General features: G+C 43.2%; 1 protein-coding gene across 3 annotated transcripts; it reads right to left on the reverse strand.

The window, feature by feature from the left end:
• Positions 1-99: 99 nt before the first annotated feature.
• On the reverse strand, positions 100-4696 carry LOC112264737 (retinol dehydrogenase 12-like). Of its 3 annotated transcripts, none has more exons than XM_024441520.2 (7): positions 4073-4696; positions 3346-3480; positions 2858-3097; positions 2537-2698; positions 2326-2445; positions 1353-1557; positions 100-618 (listed from the first exon to the last, which is right to left on the reverse strand). In XM_024441520.2, exons 1-7 carry the CDS (start codon positions 4137-4139, stop codon positions 522-524), a joined length of 1026 nt encoding a protein of 341 aa, XP_024297288.1. In that variant the 5' UTR covers positions 4140-4696; the 3' UTR covers positions 100-521. The 3 variants fall into 3 exon arrangements, with proteins under 3 accessions (XP_024297288.1, XP_024297290.1, XP_024297289.1); XM_024441522.2 differs by lacking the exon at positions 4073-4696 and adding an exon at positions 3753-4066; XM_024441521.2 differs by having other exon boundaries at positions 102-618; positions 2858-3049; positions 4073-4681.
• Positions 4697-17270: the final 12574 nt, after the last annotated feature.

Genomic DNA, 17270 nt, shown 5'->3' on the forward strand with positions numbered 1-17270 from the left:
GATATATTTTGTTATTTTGAGAAATATGTCATGCATGCAAGCAACTTCTGAAAACATATAAATAAAATATTGAGATGTACAGATAGCATATATTTTTATTAAGTCTTTAAAATAAGTAACACTTTTTAAAGGTAGTTTAGCTAAACTGATAAAATAACTGGGGTGTAAAATTACAATTAATAAAACTACACTATTACTCATGCAAAGACTTCTGAAGCAACATTTTTTTTTTTAAACGAAAACATGAAAAATACAGAATTTCAGCATGAAGACCATTGTAACGAGAATAAGCTTCAATACAATAAAATACAGAAAAAAATGTTTTATCAAAATATACTGTATTATAAGACAACATCAAAAAATATAGAAAATGTGTAGAATACAGGATGTATATAGAATACAGGATATCTTCTGATATGAAAGTTAAGAGCCAACATTTAAAAAAATGCCAGTATCCGTGAGGGTTCTGGCAGGTGGGGTTGGGAGTGGCACCGTGTTGCAAGGCGAGTTGTTCAGTTGTTTTAATTGAGTCCCACTAGCCCGGCGCTAACGCCCCATAGTCTCAGTGCTGCAAGATCATCTCTCCCCTCAAGAGCTGGCTCCTTTACCTGACAGTCACTGAGAAACAAACACATCCTGACTTAAAGCTCACCTAAACATATACAGTAGTTATTTACACTGAACAAAAATATAAAGGCAACAATTTCAAAGATTTTACTGATTTACAGTTCATATAAAGTAATCAGTCAATTGAAATAAATGTATTAGGCCATAATCTATGGATTTCAACTGACTGGGAATACAGATTTGCATCTGTTGGTCACAGATACCTTAAAAAAATGTTAGGTGGGTGGATCAGAAAACCAGTCAGTATCTGGTGTGACCACCATTTGCTTCATGCAGTGCGATACATCTCCATAAGGTGAACCTGTGTAATGATCATGCTGTTTAAACAGCTTCTTGATATACCACACTTATCAGGTGGATGGATTATCTTGGCAAAAGAGAAATGCTCACTAAAAAGGATGTAAACACATTTTTGCGCCGAATTTGACAGAAACAAGCTATTTGTGCGTATCAAACATTTCTGGGATCTTTTATTTCAGCACATGATATGGGACAAACACTTTAAATGTTGTGTTTATATTTTTGTTCAGTGTATATTGTCTACACTCAGAATATATACCGCATTGTACACACATACTTTTGATGGGATGCTTAACTATCACATACACACAAGATACACTCCCACTGTAAATTAAAATCATCCCCCTCCAATTAACACACAAACACACACAAAGAGAGAGAGATCGATTTAGGCTAATTCACTCTACACACTGGGATGCTACTACCTGAAGTAGTAGCCGCTCTTCTCCTCCAGCCCCTCAGTGACGGCGCAGTAGATGGTGGTCTGGGCCCCCTCCCTGGGGGTCTTCATCAGGAGCCAGGCGGGGGCTGACAGCATGGAACTCAGCATGGGGTACTTTGACTGCGAGTGGCGCCACAGCTCTGTCCGGATAACCCCGGGGTGCAGGGAATACGACGTCACTCCAGTACCTGATGGGGTGAGTGTAGGGATAGGGCCACTAACCTTAGAATGTTGACATTCAGAGACATCATGTGGCAGAGAGCAATGCACTGTACACCAGTTATGACCTGATGTTGAAGCAACATGATTTGTTTGTATAATGTTTGTTGTGCATACTAAGACTGCTACTGATGGGGAAGAATGGGGGAAAACAGCATTAATAGGTAAATAATCGTTAAATACAGTAATTGCATAGGTCCGATTATTTTTACGGTTAACTTCAAGATACTTGATGAATACTCTGCAACAACAGCCTCAAATCACTCCGCACCCCAATGCACATTACAAAAACAAAAGATAAGCCTTCTCAGCCAACTGGTACGGGCTTGAATCCACTAATAAACATTAGTTCCCTTATCTTTAGCCATGCATTGCTAAACCACCATAAAGTAAAGTCAAATCCATCCATAACTACGGTAAAATCCACATCGATTGTTAACCAATAAATGTAGACTAACAGTGTATGTGTTGAAGCATTTATTATGGTGTTTTCTGAACCCGCACAAAGTTATGGCCCATTGGTATTGTATTTCCATGTATTGGTTAACTGGGGTCCATTACCAATACAGTACATTTAGCCATTGAACAGGATATGTAGTGGAAATGGAAAAATCTCCTAGTTACATTACCTAATTTTCTATGCATAACTAGGTTAATTCATTTGAATTGGTCTAATTTCTAACTACATGTACATGAGTAGTAATACGTAATAGAGCTGTAATAAGGCAACCCCTCACCTTTAGTCCTTCGTGCCAGCTCCCTAGAGAAGAGGAGGTTGGCCAGTTTACTCTGCTTGTAGGCAATTACTGAGTTGTACCCCTTCTTATCAAAGTTAAGGTCATCATAGTGGATTTTCCCTGAAAGAGAATGAGGTAGAGCCAGATAAAGCTATAACTCAATTGATGATATTTGTTTTATTACAAAAATATCTGGTCAGAATGGGCTTACCGCCTTGATGAGCGATGCTAGACACAGTGACGACGCGGCTGGGGGTGGAGGCTTTCAGCATGTCCAGGAGAAGATTGGTCAATAGGAAGTGACCTAGGTGATTGACAGCAAATTGACTCTCAAACCCGTCCACTGTGAAGCTTTTGGGACATAGCATTATACCTGTGAGGAATAGAGAATTGAGTATTTAACGGATGGTTAAAAAAAAATCAGGCCCACAACTTTGACAACGAAAAACATGATATAGTTCAAAACATACCCAGAGTAACACCAACACAATTCAGGCTCTCAAAGCATGTTGGTTAAATGCATCAGTTTCACCTGCGTTGTTGATAAGTATGTCCAGACGGGTCTCCGTGGCAATGAATTCCCTGGCAAACTGTCGTACTGACCCGAGGGAGGCCAGGTTTAGTTGTTGCACCACCACGTTAGTATTTCCAGTAGAACTGCGGATCTCTGTTGCAGCGGCCTCTCCCCTGGTGAGGTCTCGGCAAGCCATAATCACCCGGGCTCCTGAGAACACGCAGTACCGTCCATCTGAGAACACCCTCATCACATTCCCTTCCAATAGAATATATAGGATCAGTCCTATCATCAGCTGAACAACATCCACAAATTTACCACACCCCATCACTAAGCCCCCTATTCTCATGCCTTCCATTGAATAGCCCCCACAATTGCCCTTAAACCCACATTTTCCTCAGATTGCATTGTAACTTGTTTGTGTTCAAAAGCGACATCCCATGAAAGGTAATGCAAATCACAACATAGTTACAGTCCAATAGAGAAGTGGTATTTGCCTACTGTACCTCTCATGGCCATATCCCAGGCCGTCTCCTTGCCGATACCAGTGTTGGCACCAGTGATCACCACAGTCCTTCCATGCAGTTTGGCACGGCTGTGGCATATCCCACCGGCGATCCACTTTCTCAGTAAAACATAGCCTAGTTTGGAGACAAATGGCACTGAGACAAAATATCACTCTTACTTCTTCTTATGTTGACCTATGAACCTTTAAAGCCTATGCAACAGACCCTTTGTTGTGGGAGTAGGAATTGTTTACATACTTAATGGACAAGGTAGCATATACTGTATGTACAATTGTAAAGTATTTACACACATAATAGTATATATCAGGATCTTGGAGCTACAGGGAATAAACACGTTTAAAATCACAACCCTTAAATAGACACTACAATACAAATGAACCACATACCACGGTCAATCATCCTTCAGTGATTCTGTTCATTTCCATGTCGATCAAGATAAATGTATAATACAATCTGAAGAATTGTACATCCTGTACGTCACAACATATGTCATGCGGTGCAATACTCGCTGTGGGTAGTTTATTAGTGTTTACTAAGAAGTTCCTGGTTTTGTTGAAATTAGGCTACAATTTCCCGAGACTATATGTCCATGTAGAAATGTTAGAAACGATTTTACCATTACAAAAAACTGTAAAAGTAATTGAAATGAGGTCTGAAACCTACAATACATCAAGATAACTTGCATAGCAGTAGAGCTGTGACTTACTGATGGTTGACACTGTGGTCACAGCGCCGTACTTGACGAGCTGGTTTTTCTTCAATTCTTTCCACATCTTATCAGCTGTTGCCAAAATAATTTGACCACCCCAGACAAGACAATTACATTTTAGCCTGGTAAATCATGAGTTTATCGAGTCTGTCTCGTCTTCTTGAACTGGGTTGCTTTAAATGTTGTTATAGCACAAGCAGTGATACAGATCGAGTAGCTATGAATAGGTCTAAGTATCTTACATACTAGGTTTAAAGTCTTATAGTCCGATTAAACCAGGACTACTCCCTTGACCCGTCAGTGACCACGTTTACATGCACACCAATATCCCGTTATTATTCGGGATACTTAAGTATTCTGTTTTTGAGTTGATGCATATAAACATCATATCCCGTTTACAATAACCCGAAAAAACTTGTATCCCGGTTATGTGAAACCAGGATGCCTGGGATATGTTGATTTTAGATGGGATACTGTGGCATGTAAACATCTGTTGTTTTTCGCGGTCTGCGCAGGCTCAGTCGCGCATATTAGGGTGTTGTGTGTGATGACTTCAAAAAGTCGGCTACCTGCGCAGTTCGATCCACCATAATCATTTGTTTTGCTGATACTCCAGACTGGACCGTATAGCATACTGGCTACTTTCAAGTTTCTGCTTATAATTTCAGACATTTGGTAGGCCATTTGTTTATCAACTACCCTTTTACTGAACATAAATATAAACGCAACATGCAACAATCTCAACGAGTTTACTATGTTACAGTACATATAAGGAAATCAGTCAATTAAAATAAATTCATTAGACCCTCAGCAATGGATTTCACATGACTGGGCATGGGCACCGCCATGGGTGGGCCTGGGAGGGTATATGCCCACCCACTTGGGAGCCAGGCCCATCCAATCAGAATGAGTTTTTCCCCACAAAAGGACTTTATTAAAGGCAGAAATACTCCTCAAACACATACTGCCCTATTACTTAAAACAACATTGGAGTTGTTGCTTATGGTAGAGAAATTAACATTAAATTATCTGTCAACAGCTCTGGTGGACATTCCTACAGTCAGCATGCCAACAACAGTCCCTCAACAATTGAGACATCTGTGGCATTGTGTTGTGACAAAACTGCACATATTAGAGTGGCCTTTTATGGTCCCCAGCACAAGGTGCACCTATGCAATGAACATGCAATTTAATCAGCTTCTTGATATGCCAGACCTGTCAGGTGGATGGATTATCTTGGCAAAGGAGAAATGCTCACTAACAGAAATGTAAAGAAATTTGTGCAGAAGATTTGAGAGAATTAAGTTTTTTGTGCGTATCGAAGTTTCTGATATCTTTTATTTCAGGTCATGAAACATGGGAAAACACTTTACATGTTTATATTTTTGTTCAGTATAGATACATGAAGCTTCTCTTCGTTCATTACTTGTTGCCCTAGAAGTAGCGGCTCACCAGAATAATGTCTTACATCGATAGAATGAATGGAACAATCTAATTAACACCGGTAAAGTTGTCTGTTTCCTTTAGGGACCGGGAGAAAACGCAATAACTCCAAAACAGTGGAAAGATCATGTGCAAAATGCCCAATGAAATGAGTTTGACTGGTTTTAAGGAAACAATGAAACGCGTTTCTGATTAGACTTCAGTTCGTCTTGGGCACTATTATTTTATGTGGTTGAAAAACACACATTACAAGCACTTAGCATTTTCTCAAGAGATAATATTAATTCACTGCTGTTACAAAGACAAAATTAATATTTGTTGTATCATTTAACTGCAAAAAATGCATAAATCTGTAGGAGTTATTATATTTTACTACATGTGAAAGGTTAAAAAACTCCTCTCACTGTCAACTGCGTTTATTTTCAGCAAACTTAACATGTGTAAATATTTGCATGAACATAACAAGATTAAACAACTGAGACATAAACTGAACAAGTTTCACAGACATGTGACTAACAGAAATGGAATAATGTGTCCCTGAACAAAGGGGGGTCAAAATCAAAAGTAACAGTCAGTATCTGGTGTGGCCGCTAGCTGCATTAAGTACTGCGGTGCATCTCCTCCTCAAGGACTGCCCCACATTTGCCTGTTCTTGCTGTGAGATGTTACCCCACCCTTCCAACAAGGCACCTGCAAGTTCCTGGACATTTCTGGGGGGAATGGCCCTAGCCCTCACACTCTGATCCAACAGGTCCCAGACGTGCTCAATGGGATTGACATCCGGGCTCTTCGCTGGCCATGGCAGAACACTGACATTCCTGTCTTGCAGGAAATCACGCACAGAACGAGCAGTATGGCTGGTGGCATTGTCATGCTGGAGGGTCATGTCAGGATGAGCCTGCAGGAAGGGTACCACATGAGGGAGGAGGATGTAATGCACAGCGTTGAGATTGGCTGCATTGACAACAAGCTCAGTCCGTTGATGCTGTGACACACCGCCCCAGACCATGACGGACCCTCCAATTCCAAATCGATCCCACGCCAGAATACAGGTCTCGGTGTAATGCTCATTCCTTCGACGGTGAACGCAAATCCGACCATCACCCCTGGTGAGACAAAACCGTGACTCGTCAGTGAAGAGCACTTTTTGCCAGTCCTGTCTGGTCCAGCAACGGTGGGTTTGTTTCCATAGGTGAGGTTGTTGCCGGTGATGTCTGGTGAGGACCTACCTTACAACATGCCTACAAGCCCTCAGTCCAGCCTCTCTCAGCGTATTGTGGACAGTCTGAGCACTGATGGAGGCATTGTCTGTTCCTGGTGTAACTCGGGCTGTTGTTGTTGCCATCCTGTACCTGTCCCACAGGTGTGATGTTTGGATGTACCGATCCTGTGCAGGTGTTGTTACACATGGTCTGCCACTGTGAGGACGATCAGCTGTCCGTCCTGTCTCCCTGTAGCGCTGTCTTTGGCGTCTCACAGTATGGACATTGCAATTTATTGCCCTGGCCACATCTGCAGTCCTCATGCCTCCTTGCAGCATGCCTAAGGCACGTTCACGCAGATGAGCAGGGACCCTGGGCATCTTTCTTTTGGTGTTTTTCAGAGTCAGTAGAAAGGCCTCTTTAGTGTCCTAAGTTTTCATAACTGTGACCTTAATTGCCTACCGTCTGTAAGCTGTAAGTGTCTTAACGATCGTTCCACAGGTGCATGTTCATTCATTGTTTATGGTTCATTGAACAAGCATGGAAAACAGTGTTTAAACCCTTTACAATGAAGATCTGAGAAGTTATTTGGATTTTTACAAATTATCTTTGAAAGACAGGGTCCCGAAAAAGGGACATTTCTTTTTTTTGCTGAGTATATGTCTGTAACTCACGTGAACTCCTCCCTCATGGTGTACTTGAAGCCCTGTTGTGTTCTGATGGTTACGAAGGGCAGATCTCCTCCGTCCGACGCACCCAGACCAAACTCCTCCTCTAGCTCATCCACAAAGTCTCTGCGATTAAAACCTCATAAGGATTGGCCCCTTTTTTTCAGTTTTCGCCTAAAATGACACCCAAATCTAACTGTCTGTAGCTTAGGCCCTGAAGATAGGATATGCATATTCCTGGTACCATTTGAAAGGAAACACTGACGTTTTTTGAAATGTGATAGGACTGTAGTAGAATATAACACAATAGATCTGGTAAAAGATAATACAAAGAAAAAAACCAACCGTTCAACCATTTATTTTGTACCATCATCTTTGAAATGCAAGAGAAAGGCCATGATGTATTATTCCAGCCCAGGTGCAATTTAGATTTAGGCCACTAGATGACATCAGTGTATGTGCAAAGTGTTAGACTGATCCAATGAAACATTGCATTTCTGTTCAAACTTTTGTATCAAGCCTGCCCAAATGTGCCCAATTTGTTTATTAATAACTTTTCATGTTCAAATTGTGCACTCTCCTCAAACAATAGCATGGTATTATTTCACTGTAATAGCTACTGTAAATTGGACAGTGCAGTTAGATTAACAATAATATAATGTTAGATATGTCTATGTCCTGGGAAATGTGGCTACCTGGGGCGGCAGTGGCTAGAGACTTATAACCGAAAGGTTGCAAGATCGAATCCCCGAGCTGACAAGGTAAGAATCTGTTGTTCTGCCCCTGAACAAGGCAGTTAACCCACTGTTCCTAGGCTGTCATTGAAAATAAGAATTTGTTCTTAAATGATTTGCCTCGTAAAATAAATAAAACCTCATGCTAATCGAATTAGCCTGTGTTTGTTCAACTGTCCTGTGGAAGGGACACCAATTCTGAAGAAGTTAATGACCGTTCCACAGGTGCATGTTCATTAATTGTTCATGGTTCATTGAACAAGCATAGGAAGTTATTTAGATTTTTATGAATTATCTTTGAAAGACAGGGTCCTGAAAAAGGGACGTTTCTTTTTTTGCAGAGTTTAGGTCTACAGTCAGTTTCCATATTTCAGTTAGTATTCCATTTAATAGTGCTCCCCCTCAATTTCGACATTAGCAGAAGTGGCATAGTCCCTGTGGTTGAGTGTACTACTAATACTTCAACTTTTGCTATGATGACACATGGAAGGACCAAGTCTATGGGTAGGACCCACTGAGGTATGGGTAGGACCTAGTGTACCACCTATTGTAGGGCTAATTGTCAAGGCAAATAGGACAAAAAGCTATAGCTAGATTTTGCATTGGCTAATTACTCATAATTCATGTAAGTTATTTTATTATAAGTAAAAATCTGGTAATCATACTGTTGGCAAGCTACACTGATATAGATATTGAGTTAGTAGTGCATTTGGAAATAATCTAATCAACTGCAACATTGAGGAAATATGCGTAAACATTGTTTGACTGAATTACTGGGGTTGATGGTTGGTCGCGTGAATTTTGTAATGTAGGTTATATAACTAGATAGCTGAGCTAAACCCATCGTCTACCAGAGGGGGGCGCTCCTGTACGTATACCGGCGCCACCGCGTAAAATTACGTTTACCGGTACCTAGCTACTAGCTAGCTTTCGCTTTGCCTAGGCAGGTAAAGCTATATTTGTTTTAGGCGGTTGCCCATTTCGCTAGCTATAGTTCATGTTCACATACAGAACAATATTAGATAGATAACTCAGCTAGCTAACTTTAGTTATACCGTCGTTATCCAGCCAGTTCGATACGTGAATTATTAGCTAGCTAGCAATAATGTTAGCTAGCTAGCAGCTAGCAACCAATTTTGTCGGTTTGTTAGTGAACTAGCTTCGTTAGTCAGCCACTGCTAATACCTCCAGTTGTCACCCGACCCTGGTTTTATATCGGGCAGCTGGACTGGTGTTCGAGGCTACTGTTTCAGTATGATATGTTATATAAAGGAATAACGACAGACACCAATGTCAGGTTCAATAGCCTTGTTTGTGCATTGTACGAATGGCCACAACTGGAGTCCGGGGAACAGTCCGGCTAGTCGATTACCTATCAACTAGACTCCGTAACATCATCCTTTTCAATAGAAAGTGCAAACATAAAGGCATAACATTAAATTCTTAACAGTCAGGTCATAACAATAGAAAAAGCATTCCATTTCTTTTTTACTTCAGTTGTCATCTTCCTTTTTAAAATTTCAATTTAATTATTTAAGAACAAATATAGATTTTAATTAACCGAGGGCAAGTTAACAGTCCCTTGCTTACAGAGTAAGCCTGTCCGGTGGCTTGCACAGCTGACCCACCCGTGAGTAAGTATTGGCTCTGACAGGGGTAGGATTAGGGGCACGAGCTGGAGAGCTTGGTGGGGTAGAAGCCTCACCTTCAGTTGGCCCATGTCTCAATTCTGCACCCCTTACCCTTAGGCCTGGACTGTGATCCAGCTCATCTAGGTGAGTGTATGGCGTGTTCTGGTTTGTCTGCTCTGCTACGCGCAGATCCACCCGATTGCGACGACAGAGGGAGCCACCAACATCCACCAGGTAAGAACGTGGTGCAACTCTCTGCAGGCATGTGCCCAGCCTCCAAAGTCCTGTGTGGTCTCCCGGCAGCGGTTTCATCCTTATCGTTTCACCCACCTCCAGCTCTGGTAGGTCCCGAGCTGTCCGGTCGTAGAAGCACTTAGCGAGCTGCTTTCTGTGACGCAGTTTGTCCGTGACGCCAACCATGACGCAGGGCTCAAGTAGCTTGTTAGCTACGGGGATGGTAGTCTTCAGACGTCTGGACAGAAGGCGTTGTGCTGGGCTGCTGTCCATGTTTTCAGTGGGTGTGTTCCTCCACTGTAAGATCGCTTTCCATGGGTCGTTGCTGTCGCGCAAGGCCCTGCTTAACAGGTTTTTTGCAATCTTGACAGCTGATTCTGCCTTGCCATTTGCTTTTGGGTGTCTTGGAGAGGAGGTCACGTGGTCAAACTCCCATTCTGAGGCGAAACGCTTGAACTGTGCAGTGAATTGTGGGCCATTGTCCGTGATTACCTTGTCAGGCTGACCTTGCCTTGCAAACTGCGCCTTGCAGCGCTTTATGACCATCTCTGCAGACAAGTCAGGGAGCAGTTCAATTTCCCAAAAGTCAGAGTAGTGATCAACGATGAGAAGATAGTCCTTTTGTCTGTGGCTGAATAAGTCCATGCTGACGATTTGCCAGGCCCTTGTGGGCAGTTCGTGTGACATCATGGTTTCCTTTTGCTGTTCATGAGCGTACTCGTTGCATGTGGTACAGTTGCTGACAAAGTCTTTAATTTCTGCTTGCATGTTTGGCCAGTATAATGTTTCACGAGCCTGGCGGTAGCATGCATCACCTCCAACGTGACTGGAGTGTATGCGGGTAAGCATCTCTGGACGTAGTGATTTGGGAATAATGACCTTCTGACCTCTGAACAAGACGCCATTTTGCACGCTGATCTCATCTCGAAAGGTCCAGTATTCTCTCACTGTGAAAGGTGTCTCCTCTTTCAGGTATGGCCAACCTGCGAGAGCCATGGACTTCAGTGACTGTAGGCGTTCGTCCTTGTCAGTGTGTTGCCTTATCTGGGCTAGGCGGTGATCTGTGACGTTTAAGTAGTCTGCCTGATTGATCTGTTGAACATCTTGTTGTTCCTGCTGTAGCGAACAGATGGCCTGCCGCTGATAGACAGTGCCTCTGCCTGTACATTGTGTTGTTGCCCTGCTCAGTGTGTCGCTGATGTACATCTCTGGTCCTGGCTTGTAAATGACCTTCAGGCTGTAGTTTTGCAGAGTCAGGAGCATGCTTTGAAGCCTCTTGGGCGCGTTGAGGAGAGGTTTACTGAATATGGCAATGAGTGGTTTGTGGTCAGTTTCAGCGATGACCAGGTCTCGCCCATATAAGTAGTGATGGAATCGCTGGCAGGAGAAGACGATGCTGAGGCACTCTTTCTCAATTTGTGCATAGTTTTGTTCGGTGGGGGTGAGCGCTCTCGAGGCAAACGCAACGGGCTGGCCTTCCTGCATAAGGCAGCATCCAAGTCCCCTTTGGCTGGAGTCGCTCTGGATTGTGACAGGCTTCATGACGTCGTAGTAGCGCAACACTGGCATGGATGAAGCCAGAGATTTCATCTCCTGCACTGCGGCCTCGTGCTTGGGTAGCCAGTGCCATGGTGTGTCTTTGTCCAGCAACCGGCGCAGAGGCTCACAGACTGCTGATAGGTGTGGCATGAACTTTGCAAGATAGTTTGCAAAGCCGATGAGACGCTGTACTCCTTTTGCATCAGACGGGTTTGGCATGTCGAGGATCGCTCTGACCTTGTCTGGGTCCGGCTTCAGGCCTTTTGCCGAGAGAATGTGGCCATGGAAGTGGACGTCTTTCACCTTGAACTGCAGCTTCTTCAGGCCAAGGCGAAGCTTAACTGATCGGCAGCGCTCCATCAGTGCCAGGAGCTTCACATCGTGGTCACGTACTGCTTCTTCGTCTGTGTCACCACAGCCTACGATCAGGACATCATCTGCGATGGGTTCAATGCCCTTGAGCCCAGCCAGTAACTCGTGCTGCTTACGTTGGTATATCTCAGGCGCCACCGAGACACCAAACGGGAGCTTGAGCCAGCGTTTCCGACCCCAGGGGTCCAGAAGGTAGTCATGAGGCTGCTTTCTTCATCCAGCTTGCATTGAAGGAATGCATCTCGGGCATCCACCAAGGTGAAAATCCTGGCCTTGGGAAGCTTATAGAGGACATCCTCTAGTGTCGGCATGATGTAGTGGGATCGTTTCAGTGCTTGGTTCAGATGCTTTGGGTCGATGCAGACCCTCAGCTTCTCTGGTTTTTTCACTATGACCATATTGCTGATCCAGTCAGTTGGTTCAGTCACAGATGTCATGTGGCCATCAGCCTCATACTTGTCCAGCTGGGCCTTCACAGCCACTTTCATTGCAATGGGCACATTGCGAGGAGCACACTGGACTGGAGTGATGCTCTCATCCACTTCAAAGTGTACCTCCCCAGGCACAGATTCAACGGGCATGTTGAATACATCGTCATATCTGCTAAGTAGTTGTTCTTTGGACAGGGGTCCATGCTGGACATGATCCACGATGTGCAGGTCATTTGGTACAGTGAACCGCATCAGTCCCAGGCGTTCGCATGTAGAGCCTGAGAGGAGAGGATGTTGACTGGTTTTTACGATCTCAAACTCCAGCTTGTGTTTGCGTCCCCGAATAACACATTCGGTCTCAAAGGTGCCCATAGAGCTCATTAGCTCTCCTGAGTAGAGCTTTAGTCTAGTATCGCTGGGCAATAGATGTGTGTCAGGTGCCAGATTGATTTTGTCTTTGTAGCTCATTACGTTGCATGTAGCACCAGAATCCAGTTGACATTGTTGTTGCTTGTTGTGTAATCGTAGTGTCACAAACCATTTCTTCCCTCTTGAGTGTACAGCCCCAATGGATTCATGCATGTAAATGTCACTTTTCAGCTCTGAACATTGAATGACATCATCAACACAGTGAATCTTGCCCTCACTCACCCTTCTTTTGCTTTCGAGACACACTTTTGCAAAATGATTATTAGTTCCACAAGCTCTGCATGGTTTTCCGTAGGCAGGGCAGTGCTGTGTATTCCCACAGTATTTACATGCTACGGGGCTCTCTGTGTTCACCGTTCGTGGTGAATTGCTCTGCCTCGATTGGTTTAGTCTGAATGTCTGCCTAGCAACAGCGTGAACGGTATCAACGTCGGAGCGTGGGGTTTCGATTTCCATTGCTCTCATTCTCATGTCAGTGACTTCAGCAGTGCGGCACATTTCAATGGCAGTTACGAATGTTAAGTCTCTCTCTCTCAGTAGACGCCGGCGTGTATCCTCATTTGCAATTCCCAGCACTATTTTGTCACGAATCAATTCATCTTTCAATCCCCCGTATTCACAAGTGGCGGATTTCTCTCTCAAACGGGTTACAAAGTTGTGTACTGACTCACCCTCTTCCTGTTTACAGCTTCCGAAAACGAACCGCTCATAAATTACGTTTCTGGCGGGTTTGAAGTAATTCTCCAATGCATCCAATATAGCCTTTGCATCACACTATTGACGTGCTGTGAGGGTGAGATTGTGCCGGTAGATATGCCTGCATTCGCTGCCCATTAAACTCCTCAGAGTTGCCGCTTGTACCTCGTTGGGTTTCTCATGTAGACCGGTCGCCAGCGCATAGTCCTCGAATTCATCCCTGAAGTTGTCCCAATTAGTATTCCAGTCCCCTGTGAGAACCATGGGATTTGGTGGCGGAATGTTCGCTGCCATAGCAATGGAATATGAGATTTCTTTGCCTTCAGTCATCGACGTAGGTAGTGATGCTAGCTAGGCAGCTAACAACGAGTTGATCAGTGTTGTGAGTAGGAAACGGCGTGTGTTCACATATGGAACGTAACTGCGCCTATACTGTACTTAGCTACAAAAATAACAAACGTGTGTTTTCCGAGCCACTTCTGATACCATGTTTCAGTATGATATGTTAAATAAAGGAATAACGACAGACACCAATGTCAGGTTCAATAGCCTTGTTTGTGCATTGTACGAATGGCCACTACTGGAGTCCGGGGAACAGTCCGGCTAGTCGATTACCTATCAACTAGACTCCGTAACAGCTACATACAGATTGTTAGCAGGCTAAATTAGTTAGCTAGCCAACACCTACGTCCTCGTCTATTTATTTCAATGAACACAAGCACGTGCTAGCTACGTTTTGAATTGTTCCGCCAGTCTCTGGTTTGGCCAAGCTCAAATCAAATGTTATTTTTAAACATATTTTGCAGATGTTATCTCAGGTGCAGTGAAATGCTTATATTTATTACTGCAACGGTGCAGCAATACCTAACAATACACACAAATCCCCCAACATTTTAAGAAAGACATTCAGAAGTATAAACTAGCTAAATGTTAGTTTGGTTGTGGGGCCATAACTTTATCGCGGGTTGGCGTTTGAGAGCAGTGCTGGTTAAGATGGTCGTGCAAGTAACTTTTTTCATTTGCAGATCATTCTTCAAAACATGTTGAAATGGAAGATTAACTATATTAACATTAGTTAGGAGGTAACGTTAGATTAGCATGCTACTATTGATTCTGGTAATTGCAGTTTCTACGATTTTTTGAAAGCGAAAGTGGTGAGACTTTTAGTTTGTTACAATGTTGCAGCCAATGTATCTGACAACTTGTACTAAGAAACGCATCGAATTGGAATATGCATAATGTGGAAATAGTCATACAATTTACACCAAAATTATATCTGCGGGTGTATTAGGAGTTGCAAATTAGATTTTTGGAAGACGTCAACATAATCGTGTGCTTTTCAGGATGGAGATGGGCACCACGCCCGTTTTTAGGATTGTAGCGAATCAGAGCGTCGACATCAAAAACGGGAAGTGGCGTAGGGAATTGCTTGCGCTGTCCTAAGCGAGCCGAAAAGGGAAAAACGGTAGCAGCCACCATTCTTCTACAGATCTGTTTTTCACTTCATTGGTGAGGTACGTAACGTATATCCACGTTTTATTGTACTTCATCCTTTTTATTTAACTTTGGCAAAAGAGTGAACAAGGTCAGAGTCATGGCATGCTTCGTGTATAGATTTAGATGTTGCTAGTTGTTGAACTCAGTTAGCTTGCTTGCTAACTAGTTAGCTAGCAGTGGTGTTAGCTCAAGCTCACGTCTTGCTGTTTGCATGGAGCCATGTTGCAGAGTGTGCTGCAGGATTCAATGCACACGCGCACTGTACATATCCGAACGTCACTAGCTACTGATCCAGGACAAGTTAGTTTGTACTACTTGTTGTAAGGAAAGTGAAGATTAGAAGACAGGAAGCTGATCTTGGACCAGCGTGCATGAGCATCATTTTCTCATCGCACCCTGAGTTACTGGTAGCTAGCTTAACGTTGCTAACTTAGAATGTAGCTATGCTTTATTTCCAACGACTGTAGCCGGCTAGTAGCTAATAACTGAAACTTGATCGTTGCTTATGAATAATTCAAGCATGGAGTATCAAAACTTTGCTGTTTGCCCTCTACAGAGAACATGGTGGCTAATGAGATGACGTTTTGATAATATTAAATGATGCATTACAAAGAATATACTGTACATTTTGTTTAACATTATTCTATTAGGTCGTGCATTATTTAATTGGCACGTTTAAAATATATATATATATATATTCATTCACTGGAATGCCTCAATATTTGTTATTATTAGTATATTTGTAGCTTTAATATATTTTAATTATATTAATGACATTTATACACTGTTCATGCATACAATTTGGTTAAGACAATAAAAATTACGTTTTTTTTCTTCCCCTTCCTCTCTAACTACAACCACAATGGCTGTCCATTTAAAACTGGACAACACATACACATGATGTCTTGTCCACATCATGTGCCAATATCCTACAACTTGATCATAGATTATCATCATAACGCCCTTATTACATCAACTAATCTACAGTTATGAGCATGGCGGACTCAGACGTCAACATGACAGACTCTGAGGTCAATGTGACTGACTCCGAGCTCCACATGGAGTGTGTGGAGGAGGATCTGACGCCATGGCAACAGCAACCAGAAGAGGAAATGGAAGAAACAAGCAAATGCCCAAGTAAAGGTGAGTGTGCGGTTTGCAGACTCAATGTAACCTGCTTCCCTGGGTCATGTCATTTTGTATGTTCTGAGACTCAATTCTCACATGCAACAGTTTCACAACAGACAACTGTAAATGGTGAGTCTGTATTGTCATATTCTATCGTCAGTTCATGGTTTTTTAAATCGCCTTCCCAGTACCAGCACCTCCCGATGACACTTCAGTGATACCCCTCAGCGATGGCAGTAGCATCACAACCAAACCTATGTCTGCCCTTGGTGAGTGCTCTGGAATGGTACACTATATATACAAAAGTATGTGGAAACCCCTTCAAATTAGTGGATTCTGCTATTTCAGCCAAAGCCATGGATGACAGGTGTATAAAATCGAGCACACCGCCATGGAATCTCCATAGACAAACATTGGCAGTAGAATGGCCTTACTAAAGAGCTTAGTGACTTTCAACGTGGCACCGCCATAGTATGCCACCTTTCCATCAAGTCAGTCTGTCAAATTTATGCCCTGCTACAGCTGCCCTGGTCAACTGTAAGTGCTCTTATTGTGAAGCAGAAAAGTCTAGGAGCAACAACGGCTGAGCCGCGAAGTGGTAGGCCACACAAGCTCACAGAACGGGACCTCCGAGTGCTGAAGCGCGTAGCAATCGTCTGTCCTTGGTTGCAACATTCACTACCGAGTTCCAATCTGCTTCTCGAAGCAACTTCAGCTTCATGAAATGGGTTTCTATGGCCGAGCAGCCACACACAAGCCTAAGATCACCATGCTCAATGCCAAGCGTCGGCTACAGTGGTGTAAAGCTCGCTGTCAATGGACTCTGGAGCAGTCGAAACCAGTTCTCTGGAGTGATGAATCACGCTTCACTATCTGGCAGTCCGACGGACAAATCTGGGTTTGGTGGATGCATAGTGCCAACTGTAAAGTTTGGTTGAGGAGGAATAATGGTCTGGGGCTGTTTTTCATGGTTCGGGCTAGGCCCCTTAGTTCCAGTGAAAGAAAATATTGAAGCTACAGCATACAATGACATTCTAGACGATTCTGTGCTTCTAACTTTGTGGCAATATTTTGGGGAAGGCCCTTTCCTGTTTCAGCATTTTCTTATTTAACTAGGCAAGTCAGTTAATAACATATTCTTGTTTACAATGACGGCTAAACCCTAACCTGGATGACGCTGGGCCAATTGTG

The sequence above is a fragment of the Oncorhynchus tshawytscha genome, linkage group LG13, assembly GCF_018296145.1.
Source record: "Oncorhynchus tshawytscha isolate Ot180627B linkage group LG13, Otsh_v2.0, whole genome shotgun sequence".
Taxonomy (NCBI): domain Eukaryota; kingdom Metazoa; phylum Chordata; class Actinopteri; order Salmoniformes; family Salmonidae; genus Oncorhynchus; species Oncorhynchus tshawytscha.